We start from the raw sequence: 14,135 nt of genomic DNA, 5'->3' as shown, positions 1-14,135 counted from the left end.
TTAGATATTTCTCGAGCATGGACCAAGCATTAATTGATTTCATTTGATTAGTATTCATCTGATGTCCTTCAACAACCCGCGCTGTGAATCAGAGTACTTTAAAAAAAAAAGATTTACCATCATTTCCACTTTTATATTACACTTCTGGGTTGCTGTTAACTTCCATCTTACAGGTTTGTTTGTTGTTGTCTAATTTGTTTTGAAGTTTAGCTCTTCCTTTTCACAGCATCATACAAATGACACATCCTATTGAAGCAGTTCATGACTTTGTTTTACAGTTCAGCACTTTCTTTTATAGCAGCAAATAAATGGCACGGAATATTAAAGTAGCCCATATGTCCTCATGTATTTGTAGGCTGTGCCTCTTCTCAAAGTATGTGTCTGTTTTTTTTTTTATTATTTTATTGGCAGATTTAAGAATCATACAGGTTATCATAACCGGTCTTTGAGGGGCACATATTTGGCAATGAACACAGTGATATCGGCTGTGGACGGAACATATATTTTCTACGTAGGTCACATTGTATTTACACAAGGGGGTCTACATAAGGAACCATCAACGTTTGCATGGAAAGTCCATTTCACCAAAGTTTTGTCAGCTTTTCTGTGAAACAATTGAGCTAGCTTCAGGCAATTCACCAGTCACTGGTGTGTTTTGCTTGGACATTCTCAACCAGGTGACAAACGAACCCCAAATGTCCTTGGGACGCGATGCCGTGGTCATTTTTTCCCAGAAGGCGGAAAGCTGCTCTTGGCAAAATGTTACAACATGAATCCAGTCTTTAATCAGAGGAGGTTTCAGTCTGCCTCATCTCATAGCCACCCTGCGTTTCGCCAATAGCAGCAGCATGGCTAGCAGTCTGCGGACTCCCACTGACACATACTTGACATACCCCAGTAAGCCCATCGCTGCCCTTGGGTCTATTCGCATCATGAGTATTTGGCTAATTTTGTTAAAAACCTCTGTCCAAAATTCTACAATGTGGGGGCATTCCCATGCCATGTGCAGAAACGTTGCCTTGTCTGTAAGACAGCTCCAACACTCTGCATTAGGCCTAATGTCCATACGAAGCAGTTGTAGAGGCGTTCTGTAATATTGATATATACATTTGAAGTGTATTAGTCTGAGTTTATAGTTGGGGGACAGTTACTCGAGTTGCGCACAGCAAAAGTGCCACTCCTCCTCTGTGATCTGCGGGTTCAGCTCAGCATTCCACCGGTCTCTGTGTTTTGGTACTGTCACCGGGTAGTGTGTCTGCTTGGATGGCTAGAGTCTGGTGATCAACTTGTTTGCTGAGGAAGCAGTAAGTATGAGCTCTAGGGCCTTTAATACCGGCAGAGGGTCCAGGAATGTGCTGTGTATCTGTCGGCAGACCGCTCATATGCTATAGTATAATCGTGTATCAAAAAAGTTAGGAGGTGGCGTGTCTGTTGGAGCTGGCAGTTCCATGAACCCTTCTTCCCTGTTTAATTCTGCGTAGCTATTGATGCCGAGCCTACGGGCTCGCGCTACATGGCCCTGCTCCTCTAACAGGGGTATTAGCGGATTTTTTACCAAAATTATTGAAGCAGCAAACAGAGTATTCATACGGGCTCTTTTCCGTAGTCCCTCCAAGGCCCATCTCAATGTTTCAGTGGTATCAATGGTGTGTCGGGGGCGTTTCTAGGGTAAGTTTAATGCCACCTCCAGTGGGGTGAACGCAGCTATGTCTCTCCCAACCATCACATGAGGCTGGAAGGGGGTCGGGTGTACCCAGAAATGGAGGAATTGCACTTGTGCACAGTATGTGTATAGCGAGAAGTCGGGCCCCGCTAGTCCTCCCTGGCTCTGTGGGAGTGTCAATATTTCCCAAGCTATTCTGGCCTGCCCTCCTGCCCATACCAATGATACTAGGAGTGAGCGTATGGTGTAAAAGAATGCTTGGGTAAGTATGAGAGGAACATTTACAAAAATATACAGAAACGTAGGTAGGACTATCATTTTAACAATTGCTATCCGTCCTGCTAGAGACAATGGTAATTTGAACCAGAGTTTAATTTTCCCCTCAAGCCCGGTGACTGCGCGACCAATGTTCATGTTCCATAACTCCTGGGTATCCCTACTTAGCCAGATCCCCAAATATTTAACGGGGCCTTCCGCCCAGCTTAGTGTATACTCCAGGTCGAACCGGGCGGCACTATCAGTCAGTGGAAATAGTGTGGACTTCTTCCAGTTATCTGTATGTCAGACATACTGCCAAAGTGTGTGACCTCTGAGAGTATTTGTAGCAGATTCGTGTGGGGGTGTTTAATATATAATGTTATATTATCCGCATATTGTGAAATAATTGCCCCTCTAGAAGAGAAACACAGTCCTCGGGCGGTGTGGTATTGGCACCCTTGTCTCATCCCACGCGTTATAGTGAATGCGTGTGATATTTGACCGTTCACAAACAAACGCACAATGGGATTGGAGTATAGTAGTCTAATCTGTTTTATAAAGAGCTGGTTAAACTCCAATCTCCTCAGGACATCAAAAAGGAATGTCCACTCCAAGGAGTCAAATGCCTTAATGGTGTCTAGTAATGCAGCTACGGCGGGAAATTGTGGATCCAGGTAGTGTAAGATAGTGAAAAAACCTGATTGATTTGGCCGTGCAATTAGTGGTAGTAATGGCTGTATATGATTTGCTAGCAGTTTGGCATGGATTTTATTATCTGTATTGATTAGGGACAACGAACGGTATGAATCACAAACGTCTGGTGCTTTATCGGGTTTAAGCAATAGCAATTTACTTACCTCCCTGAGGGAAGGGGGTAATATTTCATTATCAAGTGCTTCCTGGTATACTGTAGTAATCAGGTCCACGCTGGTTGGTATGATTCAAGATGATTTATTCAGGTTAGTTACAGGATCAGTTGTACAGCAGTATTCAGCAGTGAATCAGATGAAATCCAGCCCCACCAGGAGCAGCCAGCAAGGCGCTCAGCCCATCTCCAACTGTGAGTTTCACAGATCAACATTCCACCTGACATCATCACCCAGTGTTCCACTGATGGAGAAGTAAATAGGAAGAAACACACTGTACCAAGATATAACATATACCTTCATGAAGTAGGGAACAAGGATAGAAGCATAGCCTTTGTAGACTGAAGCTGGCAGGCCGTCCAGGCCTGGAGCTTTGTCAGGTGGTAAACTATTCATAACTTGGACTATATCCTCTTCGGTGAATGGCTCATCCAGATATGCTCTTTGTGTTTTACCCAGCCATAATAGTTCAATCGAATCAAAAATACGGTTGCATATGGCCAGGTTGACTTTTGTGGTGAGATGTGTAAGGATCTGAATAGAACCTAGTGATGTGTTCAATTATTGCCAGCGTGCCCCTGATTGCCTGCTGTGCCTCGTCTTTCAGTTCTGTAATATAATGAACAATGCGCGGAAGTCTAAGAAAAGCAGCTAGTATTTTCCCAGGCCTATCTCCTTCCCCATATCAAGTATGTGTCTGTTTAAAGCATACACTAGTCTGAAACCGGACTCTCATTATCTTTCCTGACCAGAAGTCAAGTCACATGCTTCAGGCCAGCCTGCCACAAAACAACATAAAACATGTGGAACTCATCTGTGCCTTTTCAAAGACAAAAAACTTTCTAAAGTGCCTCAATTTTGGGTAGCCTTGCTATGAATCCATTTCTCCGTTAAACCTGTGTCCTCAGTTGTATATGTAGTCCACCTCTATTCTCTGCGCAAACAAATTGTTTCTGTTTAAAGCGCTTCAGTTTTTTGCAGAATAGCAACTACTCAATTTCTCCTTAAAAACTGTGCCTATGTCCTCATTCGCATATGTATTCCACCAAAAGCACTTTATATTCATATGCACTTAGTTGCAAGAGATGTACCTTAATGTTCACAGCTACACTCCACTCCAAGCTACCCCACTCTGCTCCAATCTACCCCACTTTGCTCCAATCTACCCCACTCCACTCTGCCCCAAACTACTCCACTCCCTCTTCAGTCTAACACAATCTACCTCACTCAGCTCTACCCCAATCTACCACACTCCAATTTACTCCACTCCAATCTACCCCAATCAACCCCGCTCCATAACAGTGATATCCACCCAAATCTTTCCCACTTCACTCCAATATACCCCGCTCTATTCCAAAACACCTCACTCCAATCTACCCCACTCCACTCTATTCCAGAACAATTTCCACCCCATCTAATCTACCCCACTCCACTACAATCTGTCCTACTCCATTCCAATCTCCCCAATGAACTCCACTTCAATCTATCCCGCTCCACGCCTGTGAAATCTACCCCAATCTTTCCCACTCCACTCCAATATACCCCACTCTACTCCAAAATACCTGAGTCTATCCCATTCCACTCCAGTCTACCCCTCTCCACCCAATCTACCTCACTCCAATCTACCACACTCCACTCCAATCTACCCCACTCCACTCTACCCCATTCCACTACAATCTCCACTCCGTCTAATCTACCCCACTCCACTCCAATCTGCCCCACTCCATGCCAATCTACCACAATGTACTCCACTCCAATCTATCCCCTCCACTCCAATATACCCCTCTCCACTCTACCCACCCTACCCCACTCCATTCTACCCCAATCTACCCCACTCCACTCTAACATATTTCAATCTTCCTCATTCCAAATAAATCTACCCCAATCTTCACTTTCCACACCACTCCAATCTACCCCAATCCTCTGCAATCCATTCCAATCTACCCACTCTACTCCAATCGATCCCACTCTACCCCACTCCAATCTACCCCACTCTAGCCTAATGTACCTCACTACAATCTTCCTCAGTTTATCCCACTCTACCCGACTTTAACTCACTCTACCCAACTCCACTCTACCCTAATCTACCCACTCCAGTCTACCCCATTTCAATCTACCGCATCTGCTCCACTCCAATCTACCTCAATCTACCCAACTCCACCACACCCCACCCCCCCCACTCTACTCAATGTCACTAACTTTTATCCATTCTGAACAGCAGCCACACTGGTGTACAGCATGGCTAAAACACATTGCCAAAGCAGCCCCTTCATAGGCGAGACCTACTGGCTTTGCCAATGTGTGTTCCCTGTACAGTCTCTGAAGGCTTCTGATCAGCCTACATATGACTCCTTTCCAGCTTTTAAAGGCACTCTGTAAACTTGCCTTGCATGCATGCCATGCTGGGTTCTTTACAACTCATAATAATGTATGCACTCTATCTAAAGGAACAGGCAATTTAACGTAATACTATGTTTCAGGCATCTGCATTAAATACATGTAGGACCCGATTCACAAAGAGACTCACATGTAGTAAAGTTAAACTCATGGCATAGGCTCTGCACTCGTGGTAGAATCTCCACACTGAGGGCGGAATATCAGCACTGGCACACTGCAGGGAGTGCACCGTGTGGCGATTCTCCCTGAGTGCAGCAACTCAGCACTTGCAGCTTTGTTACATGTAAGTTCCTTTGTGAATTGGGCCCCTAGACTTTGTCATTCATTTTACACTTTCAGATGAATTTGCTCAGTTACTTTAGTTATGCGACTGTCTGTGAGATCATCAGGTTTAAAAGTCATGTTGGGTTCACACACCTGTCATGGCAATCAGAGTGAAATGTCATGTGGTGTGACTTTCTGTAATATTAGGCTCTCATAATGTTCATTCAAAGGTGAAAAATCATGTGGGAAATAATTGAGATACAAACTCACTGTTGTGATTTGAAATTTCACCCTCTGAGCATTTCAAGCAGCTGAAGCAGCAGAGGGGCTGCCCTTTCAGAATATGTTTTCGAAAGCCAGGCAAACAGTCCTCACTGCAAACAGAACGTGGAACCTGAGAAGAAAGGATTGTACATTTTAGTCATACGCACTGTTTGTTCATTCTTTTATTGTTACTCTTGTAGAAGGTACATTTAAGTTTCTCTATATTTGCATACAAGATATATTCTAGATGTATTCTACTTCATTTGCAGTTGTAAAGCTTGTCCCAGAGCCTTATAAAATGCATCAGAGTGCTTTACATTGGAGCAGGAGTTCTGATGAAATCAGGGCCTTAGCTTAGTCAATAATATTAGGGGGGTGTGAGCCTGAGATTTCCCAGCAATCTATGAGGTGTACCCAGCTACAAGGTTGGTGGTTTGAGCAGCTGGGGTCAATGGATAAGCAGTTTGGGTGCACAGAATTGGGGGCATTAGCTTGGACTTATTTGGAAAAGTACAGTTCTTTTTTGATAACATAAATGTGTGTATATACATAATACTTTTGGTAAAAGGAAAAGAGGCCCTAAAAAAGAACCCCTGCCTGAGAAATCAAAGAGACCTAGAAAGATCTCATATATTCAGACCACCACAAAACCTCTTGCAGAAACTCAGGAACCCACTCAGCCCATAAATCTAGATACGTTATTGGACAAACTGATTTTAATTTTACAACCCATAAGGCAACGGTTAGACTCCATTGAGCTAAAGATCCAAGATATAATCGAAAATGGCACACTTGTTTTAAGAAACTTAGAGGCAAATGCAATAAAAATGCCCCCACAACAGAATTTCATCTCAATTGTACCAGAAATTGCATCTGAATCTAACATAAGTAATCAGGACAAAAAAGGGCCAAATATTACCAATATTACCAAGAGTCATCCTACCCTTGAGGCATTGACCAGAGCACAGGGAACAAATGCCCCAGCTAGGGCCTTGTATGGAGGAAATAGTTATCTAGGGACTCAAGCCACACCGGCGATAAATTTCCCTATTACTCATAATACATTCGAGGGGACAGACATTAGATCCACACAGAGACTAAGGAACTCCCTTACCAGGGATAAATCTCTTTGCCCCATCTCTGAGTTTAGGGGGGAGATATTCATCAGGCTTTACATCTTCAACTGACCGCCTGCCCTTTTGTCCTAATATTGGTCAATGCCCTAGTCCTAAACCTGACACAAGAAGAATCCACCTCCCCACTCATGAACAAAGTGAGGCACTGGATAACCAAGCATTTTAGAATGGGGCACTATATCCAAGACCATCTGATCATGGCTAGGAGTACACCATGGGTGGGCCATTCACCTAAGACCTGTAATGGGGATTATATTGTTTTAAATGTTGTTAATGCTAAGATTGTGAGAGACTTATTAGCCCAACTTCCCCTAGTGCCAGCATCACGGTCACAGATATATCCTGTGCCTCTTGGATAGTTCTATAGACCAGTTTATAATCTGAGTTCACAGCAATATGTGACAGATAGAGAACCTCTGACTACCAGAAACTGGCTTATTCCAAGGGTAAACTTGAAACTCCCAACTACAAATAGATTCCTTGCTTAGAAAACTTGGACTCCTGTGACTGACTTAAGAGCTCCCTCTCGCTACCCCTTCAACTATTTTTTCAGGGTGTTACAGAAAGAATAAAGAAAGTGCTGATACAAGTAAAATAAGAAAAGTTTATCTTCCGGTGGGTACCTATGATGCACCAGCAGCTGCACCTTATAAGGGGACAGAAATTGCTGCAACAGAGAGAACCGAGCTAAATTACTCTTTTCTCTCATGGAATATTGCAGGCTACAAAAATGATAATATGAATTGGCGGAATGAACTAGCAAATTTCCAGATCATATGTGTCCAGGAAGTGGATTCAATTTATCTAAATGGCTTTCGGTCTTTTCATACCCCAGCCCTTCCATCAAAAGGGGGCAAAGCTAAGGGGGGGCATTCTTACTATGCTAGCAAACACAACTACATTTAAAGTCCTGACATTCTTGAATAACTCTCCCTACTTTCATTTTCTAATAATAAAAGGGTATAATAACTGGAATTTATTATAAATAAACTACTACAATAACAATGTTGAGAATCCCATATTAGTAACAGAATGCCTAGCTAGGGCTATTGAGAATCTAATTCTCCTCCACCCAATTCCCTTAGAGTTCATCTGGGTTGGGGATTTTAACAAAGGATGTGCCCAAGTGATGAACCAAGACTTTGCGGTTTAGTGATCCAATATGGAGACTAAATATCCCACTTTATGCATTCACCCTATGGAAACTCCCTGAATTCTATTAGGATGACTTGGCAACTAGAATTTAGGAATAAGCACATTTGTGACACTACTCTTAAGGCTTCCACCCAAAAATATGCTCCTACTTTTCAAAGATTAGATCATAGGTCCATGATCGATTATGTAATCACTTGTGAGAAGTTTAGTAACAGTATCTCTGAGGTCAATGTCAAAATGACAGAATTTAGTGACCATGCGATGCTCATATGCAATATGATTTGGAGGAATGATGGTAAATAGATTAGCAATTCAATTTACAAACTTTACAAAAGAGTTTCCACAGATCAGTCAACCAGCATTAAATACAGCTGACCCTACCATCCAAATAGACTCACCTTGTACTACCACATGGGATAATTTTACTTTGATTAATTCTACCGAGTCTGCTCAAGCTATCTCTAAATTGAACTCAGGCTCCCCTCTTGACCCCTGCCCACCCCTACTGCTCAAGGCTATAAAAGATGAGGTCAACCCAATTATAAACTCAATCCTGAACTCCTCCCTACAAACAGGAGATATCCCCGCATGCTGGAAGGTCGCGGTAGTCAAACCCCTTCAGAAAAAAACTATTCAGGACCCTACGACACTGTCAAACCTCCGACCCATATCACTTCTTCCAGCACTATGCAAACTCACAGAGACATGTGTAAACAAACAACTCACAGCATATCTCGAGAACAACAATTTGTTACATCCCAATCAAGCAGGTTTCCGCTCTCACCACTCAACTGAATCTGCCCTTATTTTCTCAACGGAAACTATCAGGGCCGCTTTGGATCAGGGCAAAAGAGCCGTCCTGATCCTACTGGATCTCTCTGCGGCGTTCGACACGGTGTCCCATGATATTCTACTTCATCGCCTGAGTAGTGCAGGCATAGGGGGCACCGTGTTGAAATGGTTTACCAACTTCCTCAGACAAAGAAAACAGACTATTCTCCTAGGTCCACATCACTCTGAGGCAAGAGAAGTTCAATCTGGGGTACCTCAGGGCTCTAGCTTAAGCCCCATATTGTTTAACCTATATATGGTCCCCCTAATGAAACTTATCTCTTCTTTTGCTATCAGCTCAATAGCCTACGCCGATGATACTCAACTAGTTGTAATCCTAGATGAGGACGCGGCAATTGCTGAACGTTCCCTCAGAGATTGTCTGAAGGCCACTTTCGAGTGGATGAACACAAACCACCTGAGATGCAACACTGCAAAGACGGAAATTTTACCCTTTGGGAAAAATAATCTGTTTTCTCCCCAAACCTGCTGGCCACCTAATGCTGAAGCCCCGCCGAGTACCATAAAGAGTGCCCGAAATTTAGGAATTAAAATTGATGAGGCACTATCCTTCAAGCAACAGACCAGTGAAGTGGCTGGTTCCTGTTTCAATATCATCAAAAGCCTTCGGAAATTCTTTGACTTCCTCCCCCTACCAGCAAGGAAAACGGTAGCGGTGGCATTGATTACATCTAGGTTGGATTATTGTAACGGACTGTATGTGGGTGCCAACAAGGCCCTTCTACATAAGCTGCAGATGGTGCAAAATACTGCAGCAAGGCTGGTGCTAAAAATGCCAAGAAAATCCTCAGCATCCGCAGCACTTGACACCCTCCATTGGCTCCCTATCCAAAAGAGAATCCTATTCAAACTACTGATCATCTCTTTCAGAGCATTCCATAAAAGAGGCCCTACCTACCTGACTAACAAATGTAATCGCTACCACCCCGGACGTCATCTAAGATCTGCTACGGCCAACCTAATGACCATTCCAAAGTTTCGATTGGCCACTAGAGGGGGAAAGTCCCTGGCGGTCAAAGGCTCTAGAGCCTGGAACACACTTCCACCTCAAATTCGTGAAATCTCCTGTGAGAGCAAATTCAGGAAAGCCATTAAAACCTGGATTTATAACCTAACTGCCTCCGCCTGCAAAACCCTGGTCTAATTTCTACTTTAGGGTCTATTACATCTCCCTTCTGCCTTCGAACCACACAAATTGAACCTAGCGCCAAGATGCTCCTCGGAGCGATAGAGCGCTATATAAAATCCCCCCAAACATAAACATAATTCAGCCCCCAAATCCATTCTTTTTTTAAAATTATTATTTTTATTGATTACAGGTTTAACATGCGATAATATGGTTACAGAATAAAGGATTATTATACAGTTATGCTTCCAATTACATTTTGACTCGTCTGTTAAAGCTATACAATTATTATAGCGATATTGTGGTAAAGTGATTGACATGGTTCCACACCCTTTTGAAGTAACTAGTGTCATCGCTGACTGATCTGGAGGTGGAGTACAGATGTTCCCTCTCTATTTGTTCCGTGCATCCCATACCCATTCCCACTTTTTGGGGCACCCTCGATGTACATATGGAGCACTCTTCGCCACCATAGCTCCGCCCATATTTCCACACCATTCTCGTTATGTCGGCAAGGCCTGTGCTCCCCAGTGTTTGGAAATGTTGCGTTTGGCGAACATCATACCAAGAGTTGCCCAGTCCTGAGTCGCATGATTGAGGTCTGTTGGTTCCCAGATGTTTAAGAGACATCTCTAGGGCTCTGGTGTGATGGTAACTCCACTAACTTGTTTAATTGTGTGCATAATTGTTTCCCAGTACATCACTATCCCTGGGCATTCCCACAGTGTATGATAGAAGGTACCTACTGCCCCACATTTTCTCAAGCAGAGTTGGCTATCGGTCCTCCCTATCTTATGCAGGGTTACTCTTGTGTAGTAAATGTGATGGAGTATATAAACTGTACTTATCTTAATTTTGAGGAGATCGCCACTTCCCGTGGGGACATGAGTGCCTCCTGCCAATCTGTTTCATCTAGGTCTCCCACATCAGCCTGCCATATTTCGCAGAGAGGTTTAGTGGGATCCGGTTGGTTGTTGATGATCTTACGGTAGGTTAGGGAAATGGCCTTCTTGTCCATATATTCTGTCAGGAGCCTATCTTCTAATTTGGAGGCCTCAGGGAGTATAGTGCCTGATGGAATGGCTTTCGTAAGTGAATGTCTAATCTGAGTATATGTAAATATTTCTTTGGGTGCCATCTCATATTGACCTTGGAGTTGAGTAAAGACAATGACCTCTCCCTTACTCCTGAGATACCCCACCCTTGAGATTCCGATGGAGTACCATTGTTTAAAGCCTTTGCTAGTACTGAGTCTGCCCAAACTTTGAGTTTCCCAAAGTAGAGTCAGTTGTGTTATGATACCCTCACATCCTAGTCTTTTGAGTGCAATGTGCCAAATTTTACCTATGTGTGCAGTTGGTCCCATTAGTGGTGTTTTCCGGGTTTTATTATAAAGTGCTCTCATTACTCCTCCCTCTCCCAGGCTATATCTGTCTGAGCGGAAAGATGGTTCCGTTTGGGGGGCATGAAGCCACTAATTGAGTACGATCAACTGGGAGGCCCAGTAGTACATTTGAATATTTGGGAGGACCATTCCAGCGTTATACCCTCCCTTTACCAATTTATTCATGGCTATGCGGGCCGGTTTTCCATCCCAAAGAAGGTTACATACTTCTGCCTCAATTGCCTTAAAGTAGGTTAATGGAACCAGAGATTGGGTATTTTGAAGGGCGTAGAGAAATCTGGGGAGAGCCATCATCTTGAAGAGTGCGGCTCTTCCGAGCAGCGTCAATGCTAGGGATTGCCAATGCTTTGTATCTTGGCGGAGTCTCCTCGGGGGTGATAGGAGGTTTTGTTCCATGAATTCCCCAGGTAGTGGTGTGATGTAGATTCCCCAAGTATTTAAAGCTCCCTTCTGCGATTTGCACACTACATCCCTTCTGGAGCTGAGGTGGGGGGCCGTGCAGGACATATAGAATCGATTTAGTCCAGTTGATAGTGTACCCGTAGAACCTACCATATATTTCACAAATGTCCAGGAGCCTGTTCAGTAAGTGCCTGGAGGATTCCATGTATAATAACACATCATCCGCACATAGGGATGTGCGGTCTTCCCATCCCTCCAGCGACCAGAGTCCATGAATGACCGGGTCTCTCCTTATCCAGGCTGCCACTGGCTCTAGCACCAGAGCGAATAACAGCGGTGATAGGGGGCAGCCTTCCCACGTTCCGCGCCCAAGGGGGAAGTCAGCAGATATTCGGCCGTTTACCACTACATATGCTAAGGGTTTTGCATAAAGCAACTGGATCCAGGCGCAGAATTTGGGGCCAAAGCCCATATGTTTAAGGACGGCAAAACGCTAGGGCCACTCTAACATATCGAAGGCCATACACGCGTCCAATGATAGGATGACGGCTGCTGCTTGGATTGTGGTTATACGAGCTATTACGCTATGGAGGCGTCTCAGATTGAGTGCTGTATTTCTTTCCGGCATGAATCCAGACTGGTCTGGATGCACTAATTTGGTAAGATGGGGTGTCAATCTAGCAGCCGGTGTTTTAGCCAGTATTTTGGCCTCTGCATTAAGCAGTGATATTAGCCGGTATGACATACAGTCTTGGGCAGGCTTTCCGGGTTTGTGAATAGCTACTATTGTCGCTATTCGCTGGCCCCTGGGGAGTTCTCCTGCTTCCAGGCTGCCTACATACATGTTTAATAGGTGTGGTGTAATTGTAGCTGCTGTTTTCTGTGGAGTTCAATGGAAAAGCCATTAGGCCCTAGGGCTTTACCTGGTTGTATGGCGCCTATGGCTAATGCTAGTTCTTCTGCTGTGAGGTCTGTCTGAAGGGTCTGGGTGTCCTCTGGTGCAAGCGTGGGAATCCGAATATCTTTGAGGAATGCCTGTGCCTCCTCGATTGTGGCTGTGGTTGTTGGGGTGTAAATCTTTTTGAAGTGCGTCGCTAGTGTGTTTACTATCGTTTGTGGGTCCGTTATGGTGTCTCCATCATTTAATTGTAGCTGTGTCACCCAACGACTAGCTCGTTGTCACTTATGTAGCAAGGCCAGAATTTTACCTGCTTTATACCTGACCTCATACACTTTATGTTGAGAGGCTTGGAGTCTGGCTTTTGCGTCCTCCGGCATATAATCTCTATATCCCTGCTTTTTCTAAGTTAAGATTGAGGGCGTTAACTGCGTTAGGATTCAGGTTGTGTGCCATTTTATCTTGGCTTACTTCATGTTCTAAAGCTTCTACTTGTTCCTGTTTTTCTTTTTTGTGGCCCGCAATTAATGAAATGGCCTGGCCTCGAAGAACTGGCTTATATGCTTCCCAGAGGATTGTCGGGGAGGTGACCGAGTGTTAATTTTCCTTGAAATATTGTTGTGTAGTTTTGGTAAGACCTTTCCAGATCTTGTTTTTTAAAACAAATCCAGGATATATTGGGTAGATTTGTCGCTGGATTGTAACATGATGTGTACATTTAACCAAAACAGGGGAGTGATCGGAGATGCCTCTAGGTAGGTGGGTTGACCCCTCTTGCTTCCTTAGACTATCTGCCAAGGTGAGTATGTAGTCTATTCTAGAGAGGCTATTATGTGCCCCGGAATGAAAGGTGTACTGCTGTTCTAAAGGAAATCGAGAATGCCAAACATCTATAAGGCCTAGTGCCTCGAGGAAATCTTCAAATCAGGAGTTCGTGCCGTGTTGGTCCCTAAGGAGCTTGCGGTCGAGCGTATCATCTACAGTGGCATTAAAGTCTCCACCTATGAGGAGTTCCCCCTTCGGGAGTGTGAGTAAGAAGGTGCTGAGAGCTGAGAGTGCCACTGAATGAAGTGCCGGAGGAATGTATACTGAAACTATATTATATGCACATCCCTCCCATTGACATGAGATGGCTGCAAACCGCCCTTGGTCGTCTGTCCATGCTTGTTTAACAATGAGTGGGAACTGTTTACGAACCAAAATGCCCACCCCTCGTGAGCCTGAGGTAAATACGGAGTGTGCCACCATCCGGAAACCCCACCTGTCTAGGGCCTTACATGCCGATCCTACTAAAAGCGTCTCCTGAATCAGGGCCACGGTCGGTTCCTTACGTTTAAGGAATTGCAAGTCTAGTCCGTCTTTATTTTGTCGCACAAGCCATTAACATTCCATGAGAGAAGTGATAAGGGAGAGCCAGCCGTGGGGGGAATCGTAGGTGTACTGGTCGCC

At 44.3% G+C, this 14,135-nt stretch overlaps 1 protein-coding gene across 1 annotated transcript in view; it reads right to left on the bottom strand.

Moving 5' to 3' along the window:
- LOC146809775 (extracellular calcium-sensing receptor-like) overlaps nt 1–14,135 on the bottom strand; it is an 88,128-nt gene that overhangs the window by 72,710 nt on the left and 1,283 nt on the right. Inside the window, exon 2 of the mRNA XM_085614888.1 lies at nt 5,719–5,842. Coding sequence (XP_085471014.1) covers nt 5,719–5,842 — 124 coding nt within the window. The remainder of the gene's footprint in view (nt 1–5,718; nt 5,843–14,135) is intronic.

Source organism: Triturus cristatus, chromosome 7, assembly GCF_964204655.1.
Source record: "Triturus cristatus chromosome 7, aTriCri1.1, whole genome shotgun sequence".
NCBI classification, from domain to species: domain Eukaryota; kingdom Metazoa; phylum Chordata; class Amphibia; order Caudata; family Salamandridae; genus Triturus; species Triturus cristatus.
This window is presented reverse-complemented; position numbering and strand designations above follow the sequence as displayed.